A 23140-nucleotide genomic window follows, 5' to 3' on the forward strand; every position below is an offset into this window, starting at 1 on the left:
CTATATCTATGGATAATACTGAAGGTGGTGCCCCACTCTTTGCGGGAAGTACTAAGCTATTAGCTTTATTAAGCGCTATTGGTAGTAAAGGAATGGAGTTGCTGAGAAGCTTAGGGTTTGATCTTGCTAGCCAGGCAGCTGATGCTTACCAAACAGCTTTAAATCTTTTGAGAGGCCATTATGAGAGAGAGGAGAGTGTGTTTGTGAGAACGATGAAGTTTGTTACTGTCGCACAGGCTTTAGGGGAAGAAGAGAGAGAGAGAGTACTTGGTGAGAGTGGAAAAGTTAAGTAGAGATATGGATTTTGGTTATGGTAATGATGATTTGAGGTAGCGCTTCTGTGTATCTTCAACAGTGAATGGTTTGTGTGGTTCCAGTGCTAGGAAAGAGTTAATGCAGGAGACTGACTTAACTTGGGAGCAATTATCTAACAGATTGAAAGCTAGACATTTAGCTAGAGAATCAAAATCTATCAGTGGTGCTAAGAGAGATATCAAGGTGGAATCTAGTGTCAGTAGTTCTGTTGCACCTGTTTGCCGAGTTTCTAGGAAGAGTGATAAATCTCACGAGGAGCGTTTTAGTTATAGGCTTCCTAGGAGAGATAGTTCAGGTAGTGATAGATCTGACACCTTTTCACCTGGGTGGAGAGGTAGGCAAAGTTATAAAAGGTTAGCACCTAGACGATATAATTCCTCTGCTAGAAGTATTATTTGCTTTGCTTGAAACAGGGAGAGACATCATGTTGGGGATTGCTCGAGTGTTGGGTGCTATGTTTGTTCAAGAGAGGTCACATTTCTAAGAATTGTCCTTGGAACAAGTGTATTGAAAGACAAGAGTCTAGACGTGATTGTAAGAGATATAGCAGCAGTGGTAGTAGTAGAAGCCCATCAGGGGATAGGTGCAAATCTAGTAGACAAAGTAGGAGTTTTAGAAAAAGTCCACATAGAGCGAGATTCACCAAAAGCAATAAAGATGGGCTATATAGCAGTGACATTAAACAAGTTTTAAAAGTGAATGGGAAAAATGTTGAGTTTACACTCGATGCAGGAGCAGAAGTTTCTACGGTAACAGAAGAGACTAGTAAATTGCTTGGTCTGAGTTTGAGTAAACCTGAACGTAGTATATATAGCGCAGATGAATCTTCTCTATCTGTAGCTGGAATTTGTAAAGTTGAAATCAGAAGCACTTTTAGGTCAGTCGACACTTCCGTGTATGTTTTAACAGGTTCTAGGAAAAATCTTTTAGGATTACATGAGTTACATCAGCCAAAATTGCTTGACATTATTAGTATGTGCAAAAATGATTTTGACCAAAGGAAGTTTCCTGACGTTTTTCAGGGTTTTAAAATGAACTTGAAGGAAAATATGGAACCTATGTGTTTATTAACACCCAAACCAATGGTATCTGGTCTTAAGGATTAAGCTGAAAGAGAATTAGACATAACGTCAGCTAGTGAATCAATTTCTCGATCTGGTGCTAGTTATGCCGGTGTAATAAAGAACAGTGGGAAAGTTCAGAAAGTCTCTATATTGAACAGAGCAAATGAGTTTTTAGATGAAATAGAAAGCGACAACTTTATGGATGAGAATAAATTTGTGGAGAAAAGGAAAAATATTAGGTTAAAGAGAGAGAGGTTACAGCGCAGGTTTGATGAGCAGATTAGAGAGTTAGAGAAAGAGGAAATGGAATTGAGTGAGGAGTAAGAGAGCTCTGTCGCCCTCCAAGGTGTCTTAGCTGAAATGGCCAAGGTGAAAGCCTGTTTGCCCGCTAGATTTGCGAAGGCTTGGCCCGCGGTAGACAGCGTTTCTGCCGGCGCCCATGCTTAAGCAGAGAAGGCTGCTAGACCTGGCTCTTGTAATCCAAGCCTGGAGGGCGATTCCAGGGAGGAAAGCTTGAGTGCAGAAAAGGCCAGGGTGGAAACTGTAGACGTTACTAAAAGCTCCCTGGAGGAGTCTTTTGAGACCCCAGGGTTCTATAAAAGCAGCAAGCCTGTCAGTACGACAGATGCCTGCACTGGTCTAGAGGAGTCCAAGACCCTTGATCTAGCTGCAGAGGAAGAGTCCTTGAGAAGCGAAGGAGATGATAGAGTATTTGGGATTAAAAGAAAATTGTAGTTTTAATTTTGGAAGTTTGTAACTTGATTGGAAATGACAATACATGAAATTAGGATCTTCTGAGGTGGCCTTTTCCTAGGAGAGGGGGCATGGTGTGTAATCGTGTTTTGAGGTCTTATGTAGCCTAACGATGTCTAAGGCAATGGTGAGACAAGTCGAGGTAAGTGATGCTTTTGCCATGGTATAAAAGCTATCAGATTAACAGCTTTATTGACTTCTCGGTGCTATGACATATAAGCTATACGGCAACTCACGGATCACCTCATTCTACAGTGTCGTATCAAGGTATGTACCTGCACTTTATTTAACAACTAGTACTATTAATAGATGAACATGAGGAGTCCATTAATCTACATTAGTGAAACATCCGTAGCTGTAATGCATCTGACATGGCTGTCATTGCGAAAAAGAAATTTGAAGAAAAAATTGTGATAGACACTGAAATTATCTGAATAACTCAATGATACGCCCAACCTTTTCCTTGAAAAAGCTGCCAGTAACTAACCCCACTTAACATACCTATGGGTTACACACCCAAGTGATTTTCTTCACTTTACGACTTCAAACAAATAAATTTGATTGCTTACTATTATCCTTCTCGAGCACTTCCTGACAATTTTTTCCGTTGGCTCCAGAGTTAAACTCAACCTCATTTTCCTGAAGCAGCCGCTTGAGCTGGTCAGTAGAAAAATCCCTTAAGTAGGAATGACAGTTTCGAGGGTGGTGACCATGCAACCCAAGCCTCTGACATTGTAGCTGCGCATTTCTGCAAGTAAAGTTAAACAAAGGCAGTGTTCAAGCTGTCTTGCTTATTTTAACATCGTTAACATCGTTTAACATTTCTAACACTGACAACATTGTTAAATGGTCTCTCACGTCCAGTTTTAAAAGATTTCATCAGAAAGTACAGATACTTTTTTATCATTTGGGAATTTTTTTGTTTTAGGTGATGTGACTGCCAGGATATTTTAAGATGAAATCAACAAAACTTGATTGCAGTTAACACTCAGAAGAAAAATACTCCGAAAATTATGTCGATAGCAGCACTTCTTGTTTGTTCCTCTCATTATGACATTGGCTATTGCGTTCAAGTTGCAGGGTGACGCATATTAACATACTGACATATATTGACATATACATCTATTGTCATTTATTGACATATATTGACATATACATCTATTGACATATTCTTTACTTTGTATTTGCTCATGACTTCAGGAATATAACTTCAAATATAGCCTTCGATATATAACTATAGATGTTTCAATAATTTAAGGATAGGTTGGTTACAATTTTTTCCATCGTTTTCCTCTAAATGCTGTGTTAGCATATGACTACCTGTTGCTGACGAGACTGTATATTTATCACTTATAAACAAGAAGCGCTATTATTGACGTCATTTTTGGGGAAGTCTAGGCACATTTTTTCTGAGCGTTTCAACTACGGACAAGTTTTGTCGATTTTAATCTTAAAACACCCTGACAGTCAGACTTGCTAAAACAACAAAATCTCAAATGATAGACAAATATGTATATATTTTGATAAACTTTCAAAATTTGACACAAGTAACCCTTTAACGTTGTTAAAAATTTCGAATTGCATTGTTTTTATTTGAGGATGCTAGTGTTGTGGCAACAAGAACCAATCACTCACCAAATTAACAGTATTCAAAACAAAAACAGGGTAAGAACGAATCGATAAACAAGCTATATAAATCAATCAATGCTAAAAAAACCACTTACTTGGGACACTCCTTGGGATACAAGGGTGTTCCACATCCATTACAAAATTGATATTTGCATTGTGGACAGATGCAATCCATACATCCTCCTCTTGACAGGTAAAATTGCTTTTGGCACTTAGGACATTTAATACCGAACAGAGTCATTAACTCGTCTCTTCTTTGCACTGTAATAAAACGATAATCTAGCTAAGGAATAACTATCTAAAGACTTACTAGGTTAAAAATCGGTAAGGACCACATATCTTGGTAATCCCTTTGATGTTCACCCTTTTTTCACATCGAATATGACACAATTGATAGTAAATAGTTTATTCAATAATTACTGTTGTTACTTGTTGCTGTTGTTTATTACAATAAATTACTGTTCTTGATGTTACTAAAAACATCAGAGTGCTGAACAACAAGTAGTTTTATATAGGTTAGATAGAGCTCATATAAAATAAGCACAGTTATTGTACAGCCCTGTAATAATTGCATAAAAGAATGATGGTAAGTCTTCTCTAAATAGATCAGTATAGTGCCAAACCAATAGTAGAATATAAGAATGATGGCAAGTTTTCTCTGAATCAGTCAGTATAGTGCCATACCAATAGTAGAATATAAGAATGATGACAAGTTAGTTTGCTCTGAGTAGGCCAGTTGGTGCCATAGCAATAGTACAATATAAGAATGACAAAAAGCTTTCTCTAAGTAGGCCAGTAAAGCATCACAGCAATAGTATACACCGCAACTAATTACAGTCAAACATGGATAACTCGCCCACGGATAGCTTGAAAACATGGTTAATTCGAACGGTTTCTTTGGTCCGTTCCCACGTAATGATAAATTGCTATAGATAACTCGAAATCGACACTGTTAACTCGAACTGTTTTTGTCCAACGGCTACCGAAACGGTTGTTATCGCTTTAGCTTTAGAAAATCACTTTATTCCAGGCCATAGAGGTAAACCTCAACTTTTCGTAATTCATAAACATCGTTATTACCACCATCGGTAAAATATTTTTGTCAACGAATTTTCTAAAGGTTTGGTGAAATTTGATTTATACCAAACATCCGCTTAATGATCGCCTTTCAGAAGCGAGGTAAAGTGAGGTAATCTTTGCATAAACTTCAAGAAAAATCGGCAAAATTGATCGTGGGTAAAACGCTCAAAAGAAAAAGATGTCTTTTCTTTTGAGCATTTCAACAACGATCAAGTTTTGCCAATGTCAATCTAAAAAACGTCCTGGCAATAACATCACCTCAAACAACGAACCAATCTCAAGTGATAGAAAAATCTCTATACTTTTTGATAAAAACGTTTTAAACTTTACATTAGAAGCATTTAATTTGAAACAAGCCATTTGTGCTTTTGATTTATATTATAGTTTGTATATGTAGATGTATCTACTAATAAATAAGTGAATACATGGACTTGTGACAGTGCTCTGATAACTTGGACGCTCTGATAATTCGAACACTTTCGCTCGGTCCCGTGAAGTTCGAGTTATCCATGTTTGACTGTATCTGTAGCCTGGACATTTTGGATATGCTTTAACATATTGTTCTTTTAACTTGACAGAATTATTGCTAAGATCTTTGTAAACAAATATCGACACCCTTCTTTGCAACTGCCAAATCTAACTGCAATGAATATTCCAATGTACGATAGAAAATTAGAGAAATATTGAATTCTACAGCCCTATGTAATTTCAAACAAATGATGTTCAAAGTATCTTGAAATAAAATGGTTTCTCAAGTGAAAGGGTTGGCAAAAATTTTAAATAATAAATAACACGAACATAACAACAGTATATACCACGAAACCTCTAATTGAACGCCACCTCTATTTGACCGCCACTACGAAAGAAGAGTTGAAAAATAGAGCGTTACCCTTTATTTGAACGCCACCTTTAGTTGACTGCCACCTTGAACTTTATGAACCCATAATATCAAATGATCAGTAGAAAACTGTTCACAAAATCGTATTTATAATGATTCGTTTACATTACTAGCAATAAATTCTCTGGTTGTCCAACTCCAAAGCTTTTCGCTTTTTCCCATTAAAACTTTGAAAACAACACCATAGAAATAATCACAAACAGTTTCATGCTAGTAGTAGTTCTCTGTTTAACGCGGTCTTTCTACTTCGAAGTAGCATACATACATAAAAACAGTTCAAATCTACAATGATAGGTGAACTTTGAAAGCAACGCCATAGAAATAATTACTAACTGTCTCAGGCTAATAGTAGTTCCTGTTTTAATGCGGTCTTAATACTTCGAAGAACATGAATATAAAAAAACGAATTATAAGTTTTGGGCCAAAAGGTTATGTTTAGCGAGTAAACTTTTATGCGTTGCATTTGTGCTAAATGCAGCGCGAGAAAGTTTTGCTTCACCAAAAAATTCTTTGACTGCTAATGTCAACTAGTTCAGCAGTGCAGAAGAAGAGTTGGGGCCAAAAAATATTGTGCAAGGTATTGGACAACTAGGAGATATTCGATCCATCCAAAGCAACAATCAGAACGCAGCTATCCGAGCAAACGATGGAAATACTTTTGTTTTAAAAACGTAAATGTTTGTTTTTGCTTGTAATATAGGTATGGTTAGTTTATGTCACTTACTCATGAATAGATATTTGCATCATTTGCTAGATTATTGTTGTACATGTATAACTTATAAATATATGCAGATTTATAGTATGTTATTTAATAGCATCCGCGCGGCTGTCTTAACACAGCTTACAATGGATCGATGCTGATAACTCCACTTCTATTGCACTTAAAAAGCTAGTTTTGGCTGTAAACTGTAGCAAACATATCAATGAGTGCAGTGAGCTTTTATCCACTAATGTTAAATATAGATATAAAATAAAAAATTTTGTTTTAAATTTAGAATGAAAAAAATTGAAAATGCTAACAAATTGCAAAGAAGGACACAGGCTATAATATCATCGCAGGTCAATTGCAAGCAATAGATATCAACTAGTAGTGATATTTCTCGGTTTGTCGATGCAGATTTATTAAGAGATCGTTGCCAAGTTGGAGGTAAGTTAGTAGATTTATTGCATCAAAAAAGCTCAACATTGCTCCACCGGAAAAAAGGAGCAAATTATAGGTGACATTTGCTTCGCCCGTAATAGGGCTAAATTTATCTTCCCAAAATTCATTTTAAAAATACACCGCCAGCCTCTACTTGAACCGCCGCCTCCAATTGACCGCCACCATAGCGACAGGGTTGAAAAATAGAGCACCATGTATATTGAGTTATTAAGTATATTAGTGTATATTAAGTTAGGCTGAATTGAAACAAGTTTTTCACATGGTTTAATAGCAATTTCTTCCTCCGAAACTACGAACCGCTGAACGGACTTTTTTTTTCATGCTCATATGTTTTTGGATCTAGAAAGAACCACTACATCCTGTAGTATCTCGATCTTAAATTCAGTAACGAATATTTAGCAGATATATATCTGCAGACAACTGGTGTCATTTTTTCAGCTGATAGCTAAGTGCTAGCCGTGTTTCGTGATAAAATAAATTACTCATTACTCAAACTCTACATTATCTTAAAGCGATCTAAAGTGTATAGCAATGGCTCATTTCAACAAATTATAACTTGTTTGAATAGGTCATTTGAAAGTTTTTTTAAAGACATGCATCTAACACAAAAAATTGAGGTCCTGCTCACTCACCTCCCTCGACGTATTCGTCCGAGTTTTCTCGCTCCCACGTAGCAAACTCGTCACATGTCTTATTCTCATGCTCATCCTTCCATGGTTTTTCACAGGACCGGCATTTAATAGATATCCCACATCGAGGACAGGCAATCTTGAGTACATTTCGGTCATCCACAAACCCATATCCATCTTCACAACACTTGGCGTTTGGGCACCAATAGAAGCTGAAGATTTACTTAACACGTTTACAATCTAAGTTAGCAAACTTGATGGTTAGGAATCACAAGGTGATTACAATCTAGCTTTGACTTGCCAAAAGACCTTGGTTAGTCACATGTATGGTAATAAAGAAAAAGGTAAAATTTGTTTCATTTCCTTATTCACACATTTAATCGAGCATTTACATGGTTGCCAGTATTGAAGTGATTGTTCTCACTCACTTAATGATGTGTAGATGTTGCCATTGTTAACAAGTTTCACAAAAAACTGGAAAAAAAATTTTGGATCTTGCCTGAATGTGTGCTATCTCAGGGCAGTAAACAGACCATGTGCCTGTTATGTGTCAAATTAATTATGCTTCAAAGAGGTCAAACTCAAGTAAATTGGGCTCTACACAATGTCATACACAAAATTTGAAAAGACTAAATTTTAACCAACTGAACAGTGTTTACTTTTATGTCTAGTTTAGATGTGGATGAATCTCCAAAAAACCTAGAATGAAACATTAGTTTTGATTTGGACATCACAAAGCATCAATCTTTTGGCTGTTTCATCTAATTCACCTAATCAGGCCACGATAATGCAAGCAATATTCGGTTTAACGTAATTACTTTTCTACGAACAATTGACTATTACTAGGGAGTTAGTATCATCCAGTAAGAAACAACACAAGTTTTAGTACCAAATCATATCAATCTTCTTCCTTAATGATCTTGTAAAATCTAAAATTGTTTGATTGCCATAAAACCATAGCAGATCCAATGTTTTTGGCTAAAGACCTTCATTGAAAGGTTTTGTATGACGACCGTCTTTTTAATGTGAACCATGTCAGCGATAGTAATTTGCAGTCGCGGATAGCGTGACTTATTTATTTCTATTTATGATAGTTGCTGCGAGACTAGTATTTGATTCCAGCACGCGAAAATAATGAGGTTTTTTTTGCAAAAATTTAAATAGAAAAATGAGAACACTACATCAGAAGATTTGCTGATGCAAACACGAATGGGTTTGTGATAGTGTGAGCCATTGAACTTAAAACCCCTGGAATGGCAAGAGGTCATTCACGAGTACGGAAATCCGGTCGACGCCATTATCAGTTAATGTTCAAGTTAATTTCATTGCGTTCAATGTGAGAAAGAAATCTAATTTCAGATTTAACAGCTATGGAAGGTCACGAATACACCGCTCAATCAAAGGAACAGACTACTGAGATTGCTACTAATAATTTATGTACGAGAGATAAGGGTGTAGGTGCACAGTGCTATTGCTATTCCATGAACTGCAAAAACTGCAAGAATGGACTTTTAAAGGAAAAGGCATGACATTTCACAAGTGAGTCACTTCTACTACTAGTTCTGTTACTATTGCTCAAGTCTACGACTACTAATAGTTGTGTTACTACTAGTTAGTACTGCCACTAGTTAGTTCTACTACACTAGTCACTGGGTGAGTGAGAGTCGATCAGTGTCACTACTGAGTGTACGAGTTTGACTGTATTTTGTCGGTGATTAGATAAATTTATAAGCTAGTGAGTGAAATGTTCTTCCTTCAGAACGAAGGCTTTTTATTATTTAAATTTTGAATTTTTTTTATATTAATATTTTAGAACTACAACCCATTAGGTTATTTCTAAATATTTATATTTGAAGGAAGTGTTTGTCGTGCTTATAATATTATTTATTGTTGTACCTGGATCTAGCTAGCAGTAAGGAGATAAGAGTAATAATACTATTGTTATTACTACTGTTGCTAATTAACTACTACAGTTTCATTTTAATTTTTAGATTTCCAAACAAAGCAACTGAGAACTCTCGTTATTTACAATGGTATCGCAACCGCAGAAGAGTGAATAAGCCTGATCCTTGAGCACTTATCTGCAACGAACATTTCAATGATCCATGTTTTAACAGCAGGTTAAAACGTTCGACTGAAGCCATTTAAAGGTAATATTTTTCAATGTTGAATGATACTTTTTAATGATTAAATTTAAAACCATATTGTCAAGCACAGTGCTGCAAGGTTGCTCAACTTAAAGTAGCTATAATCTAAAAAAAATTTAGAAACCTCAAACAGCACCCAAAACAGTGACAGCTGCCACAGCAAGTGCCTATGAATATGTCTGCAGCTTAGCAGTTGTGTGATCTGTTCTCTGTGATTCTTCATCTTCGTTTCTGGGATTTAATGTCCAACGCATAAATTATGCTGTCCTTTTTATCAAATGTTAACTGTGTAAATGTTTTTTTCATTTCCTAGTTGTTGTAATAAAACTACATAATACTCCTGCAAATCATAAATTCCAAATTGATAGCAATAACTTGCAATTTAGAACACAAAACATCTTTTTGGAACAAAAAAATCAAAAAAATCGATTTAAATAAAAAAAATCAAATAAAACAATAGAAATCGATTTTTTTGATTTAAAAAAGATCATCGATTTTTAACAACCCTGCCTACAACACAGCAGGGTAAGACATGGTGAATCTTTTCATATCAAATAACGGTAATGTGAATTTTGTTGCAAGTCAACCATTAAGCTTTATGCCTAAGATGGGTGTGAATGACTTCCAGTGAAAATTGCTACATTTTCATTTTACATAGCGATATGGTAGCATTTTGAGCTGTTTTATTTTCATTTATTTTATTACTTGTATGGTTGTTTATTAAGGGTACTACGTTTATGTGAATAAGACATTCATTTTTGTTGATTTTATGTAATTGTTATAATTGATGCTTTTGTTTAGGGGGTTGGAATAATAATCCCACTGTTACTCAGTTTAAGGCTACCTTCGCAGACTTATCATCAAATGTGGTGCAGAATCAGATGCTAGTAAGACAGGTAATGTTACTGCTCAAAACGAGATTCTCATCATACAGGCTACTCCAGAAGTTGATCAGTTTGTGGAACTCAATGATTTCAGATGTCAAATTTCTGTTATAGGTAACAGTATAGTCTATATAGCTGGCTACATTGTGCAAAAGCTAACTAAAGTGCTGTCGTGACATTGGCCGTCAGTTGCTGGTTACCACTAAGTCAAATATCCAGTACCGACATCTCTATACTCTACTCAAGCTACAAAACAATGGAGGATTGGTGCGTCCATCAGACGATGTCATCAGGATCCTGCTAGTTGCAGATCAACACTTTCGTATTCATACAAAGCCAGATCCACTCCATTGTGTGGTGTATTTTATCAGTAGTGTAAGGTCTAGTGATGTGTTATGCTTTGGGAAACACCTTACGGATACGGCAGATGGCATATCCAACCACTGCGTCATTGATGAAAAACTTTATTCAGTCGTTTTATGATCTCCGACAGCATCATTATGCTAAAATCCTGCACTCAAACTGCAAGGTGCATCTTTGTGGCATACAATACTAAAGTAGTATTTTTTAAAGGCCAGTAATAATATAATCACTGTAATATTTATCTGCAGCTGTTGTTGTGCTGTTATTCCTAATCTAATTTAGTTCTAAGAAACTGATGCACCTTGGCTCAATATCCACTTCTATACAAATCTCCTTTTACACAGTTTCTGTAACGTGTATGTATAAGTTTAATCATCTGATTACACTAATTCCTGCATTTCCTTGTTTGCATTATTTTGATTATTCTCTATTACAACGGTTGTTAATTTCCGTTTAGTTGTTGCAGTAGTTCATTCCATCTTTTACAGATACTGTATTATACATATCATACATTCATAAGCTATTATCACTTAAATCTTGAAAACAGTGTCTGTTTTGGCAGCATACCTATGTGTTGTTTTTATCGAAATACTTCATGTGCTAAGTTTTTCCATATGCATTTATGCATATGTAATATAAATTTTAATATAATGGAACAGTTGTTATTTGCCTGAATATATCATTTGCTGGGTTTATGCATTTGTAATACAACAGTTTGTATGAGTAACATGGTCCACGAAAATCTATTATACATCTACTTATCATTTGATATATCCTACTCCATATGTTATAAATAGGTTTTCTTCTATCAGGGCACTCTAAACGTTGTGTAGGAGTAGCTTTCATTAACACCCAGCTGGAAAATAACTATTCAACATGTACATTTCTGTCATTTTTCACCGTTTGTTTACAAACGGAACTAGCATTCGATTAGCTCTCCAATATGGCGCATACGTTTACGTATTATTATCAACGTAAAAGTCACGTGATTGCCATTCCAGGGGTTTTAAGTTCAGTGGTGTGAGCATTGTTATCATTGACGATCACCGAAGTCTTGTGGCATCAAAGCCGAGATGTGGCTATATAGCGTCAACCAGCCTTTAGCTACCATCCATATTGTCAAACGACGTTGCGTAATGCAGAGTTCTATGCATATTCATATATCGCCTAATGAATTAATTGCATCTCGCGTAGCTTAATGGGTTGGTTATCACTTGGTGAATGAAAGGTTTCGAGATCAAATCCGGCACGGAGCGGATCTTTCATTCCTAGATTTTGATAGCTATAGCAGGACAGGCTTAACGATGAACTTTGAGATTTAGATATATAATATATCAAAGCAGAAAATATTGTGTCACACTTCTGTTCTCTTTTAGTTTTCAAATCAGATTAGAATAGCCGCTGTAGTAAAAGCTACCAATCGGCAAACTTACTTTCTTTCAAAAGAAAGTCTCCAAATGGCGATTTTGTTGTTGAACTTGGCGATGAGCTCAGGAGAAAGTCCAATGTTTGGGAATACTACATTTAGCAGGGTTTCAAAGAACTCTTCAGCTCCTACTGAATCAGTTGTGTCGGGAGCTCCACAACGAGCCGGACAAACAAACTCAGCAACAGGCTATAAAATCACTTTTATAAATTATGCGCGAAGACCATACAGGTGAAGTATACTGAATGATCAGCTTAAATAGCTGACTAACAGTTTAGTTAACCAGCTGATTAACTAAAGTGAACTACGCAACCAAATAAAAATTCTAACTAAAACTTTGGGAGAACATCAGCAACACACTCTATAGTATAACTAACCTGACCGGTAATAAAAACTTCAAACTGTCCTCTAGCGCATTCCTTGCAGCAGCCCATATCCTTAGCAGAGGTGTCATGACAGCACAGATTTGCCATCTCGTGACTTGGAAACTTGTCAAAGCACACACTGCACTTATTGCTCAGGTAGATCAGAGCGGACGAATGCAGTCGATAGGCAGGAATACCCGGCTCTGAGAGAGCAATAACAGCATCTTTCACCTCAAACCTACGATCTTCTCTTTGGTAATACTCATTAATAATGTAGAGAAGCTCATCTGCTGCAGCGTAGGAGAGCTTAACTACAACAACACTCACTGTATATAAATCTATACAATAAGGCTAAAAATGGAGTCACTATAAGAGTATATGAATTCATATATATACCGTAAAACCTCTAATTGAATGCCATGGCGCTCTATTTTGCAACCCTTCCTCTATAGTGGCGGTCAATTGGAGGTGGCGTTGTTTTTCTCAAACGGCTCGTCACAATTTTGGGAAGAAACATATAGCCCATATATGGTGGAGCAAATGTCACCTATATTTTGCCTTCTTTTTCGGTAGAACATTATTAAACCTTTTGGATGCATTAAATCTGCTATCTTACCTCCAACTTGTCAAAGATCTCTTAATAAATATGCATTGAGCACGCATAGCTTTTGATGTGCAATAGAAGAGGAGTTATGCGCATGGATCAATTGTAAGATCAGATTACTGCAATGATGCTATCAAATCATATGCTATAAATCTGCAAATTTATAAGTTATATAACAATAATCTATCAAATGCTGCAATTATATATTCATTAAGAAGTGACATAATTGAACCATACTTACATTACATGCAGAAACAAAAATTAACTTTTTTAAAACAAAAATATTTCCATCGTTTGCTCGGATAGCTATGTTCTGATTGTTGCTTTAGATGGAACGAACATCTTCCAGTTGTCCAATACCTTGCACAATATCTCCTGACCTCAACTCTTCTTCTGCACTGCTGAACTAGTTAATATTAGCGTCCAAATAATTTTTTGGCAGAGCAAAATTTTTACGTGCTGCATTCAGCACAAATGCAACGAGTAAAAGTTTTGCTCACTTAATGTAACCTTTGGCTTAGAACTAGTTGTTCATCTACCATCGTAAATGTAAAACGTTATTTTATATGTACTTCGAAGTACAAAGACCACGTTAAACAAGGAACTAGTATTAACCTGAGACAGTCATTAATTATTTCTATGGTTTTGCTTTCAAAATTTTAACAAAAGGTTTGAAGTTGGACAACAAGAGAACTGATTGTTATTGATGTAAACAATTTATTAATACGATTTTGTTGACACCTTTTTACTGATCACTCGATATGGATTCATAAAGATCAAAGATTTTCCAAGTGGCGGTCAAATAGAGGTGGCGGTCAAATGGAGGTGGCATTCAAATAGAGGGTGGCGCTCTATTTTTCAACTGTTTTCCTATAGTGGTGGTCAAATAAAGGTGGCATTCAAGTAGCGGTTTTACGGTAAAAAACCAAAAACTAAAACCCAGTATAACCCGACATGTTAACAGATACCTACTTTAACAGTATATACATGCTAATTAAAATCCATGGAAAGGTCAATGCATTAAAACAGTGTCACAAACTATTTGTTGTGACCAGCTGTTCAGAGAGGTAAAACGTGCGCCTAGATTCCTTGAAAGCGGGTACCATTGCAGGCGCTGTTCACCAGTAAGTCAAGTTTTGTGGTAATCAGATTTGGGTAAGATTTTTTGTTCTGAAAATCTTATAAAATTTAGTGAATTTTTCCACGTTTAAACTTTCAAAAATTTTAGTATGTCATAATATAACAGCCTATCTATCTAAAACTAAAATAAGTTTTAAAATCCATATATTGGTCCATGATGTATTGACGATTTTGTGATGTCTCATCGGGATGCAATTGCATGCGACTAAAGGATAGTCATAAGACATGCATGCGACATTAAGTCATAAGACATTAATGAACTTGGTAGCGCAACACGACACTCTGTATTTACTTACATTCAGGAATATAGTACACTGTTTTGGTGTTTTGCATACTTCATCTCTCATAGCTTGTCTCTTCTCCTCAGTCATATTTTAATAATAATAATAATGTTTAATAATAATAGTTTTTCACTACTGACCTTTTCTTTCTACATTAGCCTTCTTTTCTACTTTTACCTTCTTTCAATTTAGGTGGCATTTTTCTTGAAGGCCCATTTGAAAAGGCAAATATTAGTTGCACCAGTAGAGTATTATACCAGGTAGCCTGCATAGCTTTTATAGTACTCTCTTCCATAACCGATCTAAGTAAAACATTATTATTTAGTTGATATATAAGAATTCACACCATATCTATTATTAAATTAAAAGATATTTAATTCAAGTAAAATTGCATCAATATACAAATGCTGCAGTCAATAAAGCCATCTATAATTAATGAATGATATTTATAATTTATTGTTTTAACAATTCCACTAACAAAAAATTAGTAACTCTTCTTGTGACTGGTTAAATTCTTGATGACTAACATTATTAAAACACTAATAATTAATATTTTATAGAATAAGAACAATAAATATTTCCTTACAGCAGTTGTAGTCTGAGTGTAAGAAGTGATTTTAATGGCGTATCATACTATTTATATTAATTAATAACAATATAACTATTATTAATATTATTACTACATATTTATATATACAGATACTTACTATTTAGATAATAAATGTTAATAGTAAAATAAAACCGCATAAACACTTAATATAATGTAATACACATATATATATAAATCTCAGTGCTTGTATTTTGGTCTTTTTATCGTTTTACGCATCGTATGTTCAGTTATAGTGATAGAAATCTAGCAATAAAAATTCCATATCGCTGAAAATTTGATCTTGGAACCTCCCATTCACAAGGCGACAAGCTAACCCATTAAGCTACATGAAATACCATTTACTCATTGAGCAGGTAGACATTATCTGAGTAAAAATACGCATAGCGACTGTGTTACATGCGACGTCACTAAAGCTTGCTCTCACCGCTCTTATTAGTATGTGTAGCACTAGCTTACTCAAATTAGCCAATGGCAACAGTATCAGTATCATGTTTAATGTGTTCTGTGTTATTGAAAACAAAAGGAAGCAATTCACAATGATTACCTTTGCAATCTTTTGTATATTCTATTTCGCCAATGAAGTATATACCGGGTACATGTAGATCTTTTATTCGTTGTTGAAGATGGAGACGGGATCGTTTTAATTTAGCGCTGCTGGCGTGATAATCATAGTTAAATAGGAGTATCATGTTTGCGATAAAACTCTTTTTGCAATGCTGATATTTTAAGATCAATCATTATCGTAAAAAAACGCTAGAAGCGTGAAGTTTCTTATTTTACTACAAGTTTGTCTGGATGGAGTAGAGAGGTAGTTATAACAATTTTTACAAGTGAACCTATTACTATCACGGCAAATTTTGATGACCAGCGTGATGCTCTTGTGCAGGTGATAATAACGGTAAAAATGGTGTTTGGAGATTAAAATGCTTGTGAATTATATTCAAACTGTAACAAAAATTTGTTTACTTAGCTTTAAGAACCTTTCGGAATTTTTATTTTATTTTTATACCGAGAACAACGATAAAAATGAATGATACATTCAGATGCATTACCATCGTGACCTCAATGACCAACAAAACATTTATTTGCAATTTATTTTCAAGTTAATATTTATTATATTGTACAGTTTATAACAGGATAAAATGTGGCGATTATAAAAATGAACAAATTTTTTGTAAAATTACATAGTAAAGTAAATTTTCAGTCAAATTTTAATAACGGGTTTCGAAATCTAGCAATTCTTATAATAAAAAATCTTACCCATTTAATATCTGATCAGTCTTTCTTTCACTGACACCAAATAAGGAAGAAGAAATGAGAGAAGGAGAACACAGTAAAAAGAGAGTAGACAGGCGAAGGGGAACTAGTATGAAAAAAAGAGATGGGAGGAAGTCGAGAGATAAAAGAACGAATGAAAGAGGGAGAAGATTATCTTACATTCAGCCATGGCAATCATAAGTTTAACATTTTTATCAGCATCAGAAGTCATCACATCAAGTGCTGTCTTCAAAACTGGCCTAAGTCTGTCATCAAGGGGCACAAGTTGATCTGGCTCAACTGGAGACCAGATATGCTGTCGGACTTTTTCTGCCACCTATGAGACAAAAGTGTGAAGTCTTGATAAAAATCATTGATAAAACTCTCCATCTTCTAAACTGAGCTTTGGTGAACCCATTTGTACCTTCAGCAATATGCTACCAACAGTTCTAATTACGTACTTTTCCTCAAAACATCAATGGAAACCAACCATTATTACGAGGGATGCTTCAGACCACACCAATTAGTTTATTCCTAATAATGCTACTGGTTCAAAAATATTAAATAACTAAATTACACATTAACTGTAAACAACTTGTATGAATGACAAAGCTTTAGCCTGTTTTCCAAAACAAAAAATTGACTTTGTTATCTCAACTAATTCTTTTGGCCAATAGAAATCTCGTTCCAGAATTAAAATTAAAAGTGTATGGTTCTTTTTCTAACGGTGGTTAAGCCATGTCTCTGCGGAAGCTTAATGAACTTTTTGAAAAATAAAAACTTGCTATGAAAGTTCTGGATTTTGAGAAACCAGCTTTTTAGACACAATGTTGATAAAAAGTTTTATTACCCAGGCAACCGATGTCGCCGGGTGTCGCCGGGCATTCATGTAGTTATTAATAAAAGGTATGAATTTCATTCCTTACCCGCTCATTCAGCAAATTCTTTGTTGTTTCCACATCCCCATCAGCCTTTTGCAAGCAATCCTCTATTACATCACATGTGATGACCTCAACCGCAACAAAAAAATGATCTCCATCATCCTCGATGGTGAACATCTCTTTGAGCTCCTGAATAAGCCTCTTTCTGTTTTTGAGACAAAGCGTGAGAATAGGTTGGACGTTGCTAGTAGATATCTCGTAGTCTTTCCCGTATGTTATTACGGCCTCTCGAACTTCTATCTTGGTCAGTTTTGGTATCTACATGTACATGGAAGGTAGAAGAACAATAATAATAACTGGCTTGGTATTGTGATGATTGTGTAATTATCCCCGCACAAAAATGTTCCATTTTGTTATAGCTGCTAAATTTACTTGTTACAATCATTGCATATTGTATATATCGTATATAATATATATATATATATATTGAGCTATAGGTCATTATTTTATAGTTCAGCTACGTTTTATTGTTAAATATCTACATACATTCTCTATTTATGTACCAAATAATGTAATCTAACACGATTTTGTTACTAGTTTCGATATCAGAAACTATCTTACACCCAGTCCTTGATGTTTAAGGTACTTACACATCAAAAACAACCACAATCACTTTTTTGCTTGAGCTGAGCATTTTAATCGGGATCAAGTTTGGTCAATTTTCATCTTGAAACATCCTGGTAGTCAGATAATCTCAAACATCAAAAATAATCACAAATGATAAAAAATACTGATACCTTCTGATAAAAGCTACTAAGATTCTGTGTAAGTTCATATTCAAGCAGATAGAGAATGACTGCTGTCATTGAAATTGTAATTTTAATTGAACTGGGTACGCTTAGCAAGTTTAGAATGAATATTTGTGCACTAACAACTTTAGCTCCATATCTTTAGCTACTTTACCTTAAAGGTCGACTTGCAACAAAATTCACATTACAGTTATTTGATATAAAAAGATTCATCATGTTTTACTCTGCTGTGTTGTAGGTGCAAAATATGTGGAAATGTGATTACAAGCTCTTAAAAGCTCAAAAACGAACAGTCAATCGCAGCCACACGAGACCGCCATAGTTTGGGTTCTCTTTCCAAAATGGCTCAAATGGGACGTAGATGTGTTAGATGGTTTCTGTTTACACTTTCATGCAACCTTATTCGTCGAAATACTTTCACAAATATACTTCACGCATTCAATAAAACCATGTCTATTGTTCTTACGCGTCTGTTTTATCGTCATTGTAATGCTGTCACTTTTAGCAGTGATATCTTACAACTTACTGTAAGAATTCATTTAATTTTTTAGCTTTAGCTTGAAGGAGTACATATCATTGTCTGATAATCATGACGAGACTTTTGGTCACTTGTAATAGTCGAAAAGTGCTGCAGAAATTATTTGTGAAGTATTGGGTCACGTGATCAGATTACGACTTGCCGATTAGACCAAACGGAAAAAAAACTGTAAAGTAGTGAGTATCTATATTTGATACGGGGTCTTCGGTAAAACCCGAAGTGTTTGTCATAAACTAGTGCTACAATAAGTTTTATATTGAGGTTTTTATTGGCCTTTCAATTCACGTGAGAACATCACGTGACAAGACAATAAATGAATTACATGACTACGTCAGAGAAATAAAGAGATTCCAATCTACAGTATAGCGGCTTTTCGCTTTTGAGCTTTTAAGAGCTTGTAATTACGTTTCCACATATTTGGCACCTACAACACGACAGAGTAAAACATGGTGAATCTTTTGATACCAAATAACTGTAATGTGAATTTTGTTGCAAGTCAACCTTTACTAGAAAACTACTGTTTGTTCGCAAGTGATGTCGGAAAATTCCACAAGTACACTTGTTATGCTGTCAGCCCTAATACACTACCAATATAAAACCCAACACATAAGCCAGCTGCCACAGGTTTCTAACAACAACAATAATACGGGGGGTCCTCCCATGTTTTGTGACGATTCTGACGACCCGACGACAGGGATATTTAAAAAGTGACAGACGAGACGACCATTTATCAATGTAGGTGACGATGATTGTGTAAGTAGGATTACTAAAGGTACGGCTACACGTAACAAATTTTTCGTTGGTTTGAGTTCTGGCCGAAATCACGAAAAACGCAGAATTAATCGGTCGAAATTCACAGAATTATTTGAGCTGTGCATGCCCACCGAGTTCGTCGACGAAACGCTTTTAACAGATTAAACAAATTATTGGCGAGCACGATTCTACATGTTGCAGCTTTAGCAATTAGTATAGTCCAAGACATGTATCGCGACACACAATAAAAGTACGAAAGCAATTCAAAATAGAACACACGATGTAACTGTTTAAGTTGCGCTATTGTTAGTTAGCGAGCACGACTTTAGCAATTTTTAAGATATATGTAGTCCGAGAACATAATGCGACAAGCAAGAAAAATATTACGAAAATTTACCATAGTAAATACGATGCAACCGACTTGATTGCGCTAAAGATGGCAACATTTTCTACCACAAAATTGTTGCTGCTAAAAAGGAAATATAATTAAAAAAAACAATTTGTAGCTATAGCGTCCAAACAATAAATACATACAATAACGCAATCTGAGCAGTTGCATCGTGTGTACTATGTTGAATTGCACTTATACTTTTATTGTGTGTCATTATACGCCTCTTGGACTATACTAATTGCAAAAGCTCCTGGAATCGTGCTCGCTAGCACGATTCTAGCAGCGCAGAATAATTCTGTGTTTCAATCATTTCGTGATTTTTGTTAGAACCAACGAAAAATTTGTTACGTGTAGCCGTACCTTTACTAACTTATTATTTGTCCATAAATCAACACGTTCAACCGAAACTTTACTAGTTTGTGTTTGAAGCATCTGGCCCAGAATTTATAGACTGCCATATAATTAAAGTAACCAGCAATGAAATGCCACGACATTGACAGCAAATCCGTTTCCAAGTCTGTGACTGACAGTGATTATGAAAGACAATCTCGGTCTATTTTCAGTACAAGAAATGTAGCCCTGAAAACCCAAGACGGCTGTCACTCTTCGCGGAGTAATCAGCAACACTCCCAAACATCACTAATAAGTTTGTGAAGATCGCTGGTTGAACCATGCTTTTGGTTAGCAGAAGTTCAAACTGAGCGAGTTTCAGGTTTTTAACGCAACCCAGTGCCACCAGAATAGATATTTGTATTAAAATAACAAATATGAAGTTGAAGAAAGAGGTTGTTTTGGTTATCAACTTAAAAAGGTGACAGTGATTTTAAAAGTGACGACAGCGATTTTAAAAGTGACGACAGTGATTTTAAAAGTGACGACAGTGATTTTAAAAGTGACGACAGTGATTTCAAAAGTGACTATTCTGACGACAACTTTGTGTGGTAGGACTCCCAATACGTAAGAACTGTAATGACAATCATCAGAGGTTTGATAAAAAATAGAATATTATAAAAGTGAAAAACCTATAAAAACTATCTAAAACATACAAACTTTTGGTAAAATTACCTATCAAATAAATCTAGCTAAGCATGGCTAGACCACAGAACAGCAAAAATCTTCTCTCAAAATATGTAACCAATCTCGACTTATTGGCTATTATTTCCATAGCAGGAGACACATCAAAGATTGTTGTCGCTGATTGGCAGCAACAGCGACTTACATAAGGAGTCTGTTCTGCAGCATCAAGGACTTCCTGCTGAATACGTGGGTAAGATAAAGTCAGCCAATCCATCAGCTCTAAAAATGGAGAGTTTTTGAGTCCCAACAGTATCTCATCCATTGAGTAGCCAGCCATTTCAGCCTGAGCAACGGGTTTAAGGTAAGTAAGCGGGCTGGGTGCGCACGCACTCCTACAATGGGTAAGAAATTAATATCTATCTATTTTTGAAAACTTTTTTCACAAAAAGATATAGACATTGTTTACAATTAAAAAAACAGCTTATCGACAAACATACTTATGATAAAACAATAGCTACTACCCGATAACATCAACAGTGAAATATTAATTAGAGTGTGACCTTGAGATACGCGGGTTCCGACAAAAAATCAGAAATAAGTTTGATGTAACATAAGATTGAAACGTATTTTCGTGTGTTTGTATAGTACGCCAAGTTCATTTTAACAAAGTTTCAAATTTATGTTACGTTTATGTTCTAGTTTATGCCACAAAAGTGTAGCGTACCAGATATGTTGCCATTAAGTCTTGCACCGTCATTAGCTGCTACAGTCTGCCTTGAAGGTAAGAACTCTATACAGTACTGCACATAATAATGTCACACTTTATTGCAGATCATTACAACTAAATAAGTACATGTATTTGTTGCTTTGTGAGCATCGGTGGTGAGTTAAAACAATTAAATACATGTTTTTTCATAGTAATGTACTGATTTTAAATGTTTTTTTCAGAGTATGGGAACGGATTAACTTGTGTTTAGTTATTTTATATAGGAAAATTGATAAGAGATACACGTGAATCGACATACGAGCTCAGTCCCAACATGTATTAAGCTTGTATCTCAAGGTATTATTGTATATGAACTATTCCAAGCACTAATAACTCAAATGCAGTTGTAAATTTTTTAATTCCTAACCTTATTAAAACATAACGGATAGCATAATGCACAAGTTTTTTCAGGGCGACGCTACAGCAGAGTATAAACAACAACTTTTGAAGTACAGAGGTTTAGCTACACTGAGCATTGATAGTAGGAAAGGTACATACAGCTGTATGTAGCTCTTTATACTTGTAATAAGGCACACTTGGTATAATATACACACAATAACAGCAGATAAATCCAAAATTACCTTTGATAATTTTAAAGGCATAACTAAGATCATTATTCAGAAAAAATATGACAGATCATAGCCTTAAATAATGATACTAGGATATGGAGAAACTTACGCAATATCTGCATCACTGATATCATCAGCCTCCAAGCCTGGGCCTTCCTCTACTTCCTACAAATTATAAAAGCCTCAGTCCCTTGCATTTCGTATTAAACTGTATGCAAAATATAACAATGATATTCAACTACGTGCTAACGACAAAAGTGGTATAAGATGATGCAAAACGGTCGTAAAAGTAATCAGCTCCATGCATTTATCTACCATGAACTCAGCGAATGAGCTTTTTGCTATCATAAATTTGATTACTCATTCCTTCTTTTTTTAACAAAGGATTATAAGTCTCTTAGTTCAGGCAGGATTCATTGTAAACTAGGTCATAACTTCATCGCAGAGTCATTCAATTCTACAAATAATTACATTTAACACTTTGAAGCTTGGGCTCGACATAATTTGGGGTTATGCTCGACTTAATTTGGGGTATTGCTCGATCTAATTTGGGGTATTACTCGACATAGTTTGGGGTATTGCTCGACCTAATTTGGGGTGCTACTCAACATAATTCAAGGTATTGCTCGACCTAATTTGGGGTATTGCTTGATGTAATTTGGGGTATTACTCAACATAGTTTGGGGTATTGCTCGACTTAATTTGGGGTATTGCTCGACCTAATTTGGGGTATTACTCGACCTAATTTGGGGTTATGCTCGACCTAATTTGGGGTAATGCTAAACCTAATTTGAGGTATTGCCCGATCT

The 23140-nt window shown here is 35.3% G+C and overlaps 1 protein-coding gene and 1 long non-coding RNA gene across 2 annotated transcripts in view; one reads left to right on the forward strand and one right to left on the reverse strand.

Annotated features, from left to right (window-relative positions):
* Positions 1-1730: 1730 nt before the first annotated feature.
* Positions 1731-23140, reverse strand: part of LOC137407068 (uncharacterized) — a 37314-nt gene continuing 15904 nt past the window's right edge. Inside the window, exons 10-19 of the mRNA XM_068093674.1 lie at positions 22441-22496; positions 21199-21388; positions 17534-17806; positions 16788-16944; positions 12728-13026; positions 12358-12539; positions 7534-7742; positions 3857-4022; positions 2702-2880; positions 1731-1972 (exon numbers count right to left, since the gene is read on the reverse strand). Coding sequence (XP_067949775.1) covers positions 1731-1972; positions 2702-2880; positions 3857-4022; positions 7534-7742; positions 12358-12539; positions 12728-13026; positions 16788-16944; positions 17534-17806; positions 21199-21388; positions 22441-22496 — 1953 coding nt within the window. The remainder of the gene's footprint in view (positions 1973-2701; positions 2881-3856; positions 4023-7533; positions 7743-12357; positions 12540-12727; positions 13027-16787; positions 16945-17533; positions 17807-21198; positions 21389-22440; positions 22497-23140) is intronic.
* Positions 8833-11163, forward strand: LOC137406075 (uncharacterized). The gene is made up of 3 exons (XR_010979838.1): positions 8833-9069; positions 9522-9680; positions 10479-11163. It is a non-coding gene; the product is annotated as an uncharacterized lncRNA (long non-coding RNA).

The sequence above is a fragment of the Watersipora subatra genome, chromosome 10 (assembly GCF_963576615.1).
Source record: "Watersipora subatra chromosome 10, tzWatSuba1.1, whole genome shotgun sequence".
NCBI lineage: Eukaryota > Metazoa > Bryozoa > Gymnolaemata > Cheilostomatida > Watersiporidae > Watersipora > Watersipora subatra.